We start from the raw sequence: 5,000 nt of genomic DNA on the forward strand, positions 1-5,000 counted from the left end.
TGTTGCACTGGGACAATCCGCTAACATGGCAGTGACAGGGTCTCAACTCTACAGCACCAAACAACAGACTTACAGGACAGCGGGGACAGGCTGAGGGAAGACTGAAGAGTTGAAATGAGAGGATAAGAGAGGGGGAGAGAGGAAAAAGGGACAGGGAGAGAGGGATATAGTGTGTGCGTGTGAGAGAGAGAGGGAGAGAGAGGACAAGAGAGGGATAAGAGAGGGAAAGGGACATGGAATGAGGGATAGAGTGTGTGTGTGTGTGTGTGTGTGAAAAATATGAAAAAGAAAGACAGAAATAAATAGAAACAGAGACAGAGGGAGGAAGAGAGTCAGAGAGAGAGAGAGAGAGAGAGAGAGAGAGAGAGAGAGAGAGAGAGAGAGAGAGAGAGAGAGATGTAGACACCTTGGATGGCTGGCTCCATCCGAATGGTAGACACCCCTGGGGAAAGCTGGGGCTGCCCGGGATCAACTACTGAACTACTATCAGTGTCGGGGAAAACGCCGGGCAAAAAGAGCTCCTTCAAGAGACAACACAGAGCAACACAGGTGAGATGTGGCAGAACTCCACGACGACGGACACCATTAACTCTGAAGCGCAGTGGCTTAAGCGGGAAAATCTCTCGTTGTCTCACATGCAACGCAGAGCGCATGCCCTTGGTGACCTTAAGCAGGACTACTGGACAAGTGCTAGTGAGACAGCAGGCCTGGCTTTTGCGTGTGCTGCTGAGTGGAATGGAGACGGTGCGGGGAAGAGTGGCTGTGCAACTGGCGAGAGAAAGAGAGAGAGAGAGAGAGAGAGAGAGAGCAAGCGGAGATGAGGGAGGAAGCGAGATGCTTCAAAGAGCCGATACTCAAGAAGCAGCTGTAGGAATGTTTGAGGTCTTCTTCACTTTAATACATAGTGTCTTCTTGCATAACCCCTAAATTACAGTTGATCTTGCACTGCTATGTACTGTGTGTTTACCTCATTGTCGTAACCATTACCTATCCAAACTAGTGGCTTTAGGTTGACCTGTGTAATTATGCTTTACAGAGTGTTTGTGATTAAATTACAATTGACCTTGCACTAGGCTACCATGTACTGTGTTTACCTCATTGTCGTTCATTACCTAGCCAAACTGATGGCTTTAGGTTGACCCGTGTAATTCTGCTCACTGAGTGTTTGTGATGAAGGCCAACGTGCCTGAAGCGTGTTCCTGTAAATTTCATGAGACACTGCGGTTGCGCTCTTCCCTTGCCCCCACTCTCACGTCTAAAGACGCTGACTCAGCTGCCTCCGAGAGAATCACGTCCAGACAAAAAAAGGCTTTGTAAACAATATCCTGTGAGCTTGCCCACAAATCTCACAGGGACAGTCACCAAACGAAGAGAAACACAATCAGCTTTCGAATCTGAGAGGCAAATAAGTAACACACACGTAACCTGAAAACACCTCCAAGGCAGCGAGTGAACGTAATTAAACGTATAAACAGATGGTTCAATTTGAAGACGTCTTCGCCACTTTGCACACCAGCGAGAAGTCCTCGGTGTAAACAAATGAAATGCCTCTTTAGTGATGAAAGTTTAAAGAATTCAAATCAGCATTCATGAGGATTTCAACTATTGATTTCACGTCTCTTCCAAAGCAAGGGCTCACTAAATGAAACTAAGTGAATCTACTTGTGCCATCAGGGATTTGTTCTGATTGTCTCATTAATACACAAAGCACTCTCCTTCGAATTCTTGTAAAGCCTCAGACTAAATGAGAAAACCAAAGTGCTGTGAATTCAGCCAGCTGAAATTACATTTTATTTAAGCACTATGAAGATGCCTACACACATATATGCACTTAATGTGACTGGATGTTTTGGACCACACTCAAAGCATTGAATGAAAATGGGAATTTACCCTGTATGAAAGCCTAATGCTCCTCAATGAAGGCTGCAGCATAGGGAAAGTTTAGGTTTCTATGACAGAAAGACCTTGAGCAGCACAGCAGAGGAACACTAGCATTGGCATCACAGCAGCACTCTAACAGAAAAAAAGGGAACTATCTAAGAGCAAAATGTTTGATAAATCGCTAGAAATAAATTTGTCATTTTTTTGTATGGAGGAAGTGCAGGAAATGGCTCTGTGCATAAGAACAGCTCTACCCTCACCATTTTTTTTCTTATATTATTTTTTATGGTTGAGAGGGATAGCGTGGAGCACAGATCGTAGTCATGCAGTGCCGATCGGTGACCTCATGCAGGGCTGCTTTTTGCCACATGCCGGCACGCGGGGAGCGCCGTTTGGCCACGGGGGGCGCACCAGGCTGCGGCGGCAAAAAGAGTGACACAGCTGCATGCTGGGAAGCCTGTGATGACCGTACGTGACACACCTACCTGCTCCGGGGCCACTGTGACTACTGCTCAAAATAAATAAATAAATAAAATAAATAAATAAATAAAATAAATAAACAAAAAAACAAAAAACAAAGATGGTGAGACACACTTAAATGTGATGAACGCACATCTCATTTATATGCCTTAAGTACACTGGACGCTTGAGCGGCCCTATCGGCCTTTACACCAAATTAATTACGGTATGCAATTACAGCCTGCTTTCTCATCTCCTCCTACTGAGGGTGGGGGGGGGGGGATGAAACAATCATGGACGCTGGAATTAGAAGGCTGTCACCTTCACTGGCTCCAAAGTCACTCTGGACACGGAAATATGATCTCACTCCGAGAAGGGGGACAAATGTTAATTACGGCGCAAGGGCACCCTGCTCGAGCTTTTCTGCCTTTCTTTAAGAGAGAGGAGGAGCAGAGGGGGGAAAAATGGAATTGGCCAAACTCCACGTCGTATTTCAGGCCTGTGTTATTTTATGGCTAGTTTTGCTGAGAGGCTGTAAAAGCTATATGAATGATATTTTTCACTCTGAGAGCAAAGTTAACACCACACACAAACACACACACACACACACACACACACACACACACACACACACACACAATCACAGTCATACACAAAAAGGTTTTTAAAGTAAGTGTATAAAATGTCCAACACACAAACACAAAACCTCCTCCTCCTCTGCCTCTCTCTCAGACACACTCGTGACATGGGTGGGGTGGTGGAGGAAGTGAGTTGCCCATAAAAGAAGTCGTCCTTGCAGAAAACGTACTTGGCACCAAAGAGCTGATAGCTACGGTCAAGTCTGGGTGGTCCACATGCTATCTGCTAATCAGCTTGTCTCTGAGGCTTATTTCCCTCCTTTAATCTACAAAAATGGCATGTGATGCAATGTATTATCAATGAATTGATAATTGATCGATACAATGCATGTAATATGTTTATAATTTAATCAATTGATATAACATTTGATGTCAGACACAAATTGGTCATGCTTGGGATCAGGATAATATAGGTACAAATACAAAATAATACAAATACCAAATAATAAGGTATAGATTATTAATTGCTTCCTTAAGTACCGTACACTGCAAGAAGGTCATTTAAACTGAAGTGGGTCTTTTCGTTTCTGTAAAGCTGTGTATTAGGATGGGAGTGTGTCCTGTAATTTCTCCTGTCTGAACACTTAGTAATTTGGATGAATCTGTCTGTTTTGAAGCTGCCAACTCTCTCCCTCTCCCCTCTCAGTTTCCCCGTTCTGAGTAACAGACATCCACCCTAGGCTCTGGAGGAGAAACGAGCGCCTCTTCCACACGATCCAAGGCCTTGGAAGAGCCGGCAAGCCAAGGCATGTGAGCCGCCTTTGTGCTGCTAACTGGATCGAATGTCGGGGGATTATTTGATTTAAAACAGAATTAGGGGAGGAAGAAAACGAAGGCACACAATGACACTAATTTCTACTGGATGTTAAATATTATTGGTGAGTCTTTGTGATATCCCTCCTCAGTGAGAGGGTCCCTCATCATGATTTCAGATGGACGAGTGTATGAAATTCAGATGCCAATTTGTGGACAGGGATCTCTTTTCACCACTGGCCATGAGAACCAGCTGATGGTATGCAAACAGACCCGACATGGACTGAGAAGCCAGACATTCATCTGCAAACAAGCACACACACAAACAAAAACAACAGCCAAATTCTTCTATCCCAAGTATCCTGTAATAGGCTCCCTGCTGGTTGGGTCAGCGGCAAATATTTCAGCCTAGTGTTGTCTTCTCTCTGAAGCTACCACCATCCATCGAAGTTTCCCTTGGTTACGTCCCGAGCACTGCGCTTGACCTCCCCAAAATGGCCCCTTGATGGACTCACCTGGTACAACGGGAAGTTGCCTCTCGGTCACACTCAGGGCCTCCACGGGTTTGTGTGCAGTGGGGAGGGGCACTGGAGGCAGGACTGGCTCCTGATAGGGTGGCCGGGGCCTGGGCTGGGGCTGGGGGTGTGGCTGCGGCTGTGGCTGTGGTTGCGGCTGTGGTTGGGGCCGGTTGATTGGCTTAGGTTTGATGTGGCCGGTGACATGGTAACCCATCCCGCCAGGGCAGATCTCTTTGAAGAGAGCTGAGGAAGGGTGACGGGAAGAATAATAAAAAAGAAAATTAGTTTGACAAGTTTAATCCAAAGCTTTTTATTTGTGTTGTCATAAAGCACTGGACCATTTGAAGTTACGGAGGTGGGAGGTATTTTACCAATTATAAGGACAACGAAGGCAATGAGAAGCAGTTGAAAGCACAATTAAACATTAGTCATTAAAATAGAAGGTGAAAATAATGGATGATGTGCCCAAAACAATAAAAATGCAATTGCTTCACGGTTTGTTTAATGATTCTCATAGAGAATTAAGTGCACGTTCCATAAATACTGCAAGGGGCTGTAGGTGCTTTATTCACGCCAGCAATAACGTGAAGACAAGATGGCACATTCAGCAGCCTCCTTGCTAACCAAACACCTTTCACCCCTCCACACCTGACCACCGGGCTATCGAGACACGCACTGGGACAGGCATATACCTGTAATACTTGCCCTCGCACACTGATTCACAACGATAACAGAACTGTGTCCCTATAAG

General features: G+C 45.4%; 1 protein-coding gene across 5 annotated transcripts in view; it reads right to left on the bottom strand.

Moving 5' to 3' along the window:
- The window catches only part of ltbp1 (latent transforming growth factor beta binding protein 1), a 130,736-nt gene that overhangs the window by 46,704 nt on the left and 79,032 nt on the right, over positions 1-5,000 (bottom strand). For 4 of the 5 annotated variants that reach the window (XM_076285649.1, XM_076285650.1, XM_076285647.1 and 1 more), the window contains 3 exons: positions 4,247-4,492; positions 2,367-2,389; positions 407-521 (listed from right to left, as the gene is read on the bottom strand). In XM_076285649.1, coding sequence (XP_076141764.1) covers positions 407-521; positions 2,367-2,389; positions 4,247-4,492 — 384 coding nt within the window. The remainder of the gene's footprint in view (positions 1-406; positions 522-2,366; positions 2,390-4,246; positions 4,493-5,000) is intronic. The other variant, XM_076285648.1, reaches the window with a different exon arrangement.

Source organism: Alosa pseudoharengus, unplaced genomic scaffold, assembly GCF_046254945.1.
Source record: "Alosa pseudoharengus isolate Yale_2024_CS ecotype anadromous, Long Island Sound unplaced genomic scaffold, YU_APseudo_1.1 YU_APseudo_1.1_scf_15, whole genome shotgun sequence".
NCBI lineage: Eukaryota > Metazoa > Chordata > Actinopteri > Clupeiformes > Clupeidae > Alosa > Alosa pseudoharengus.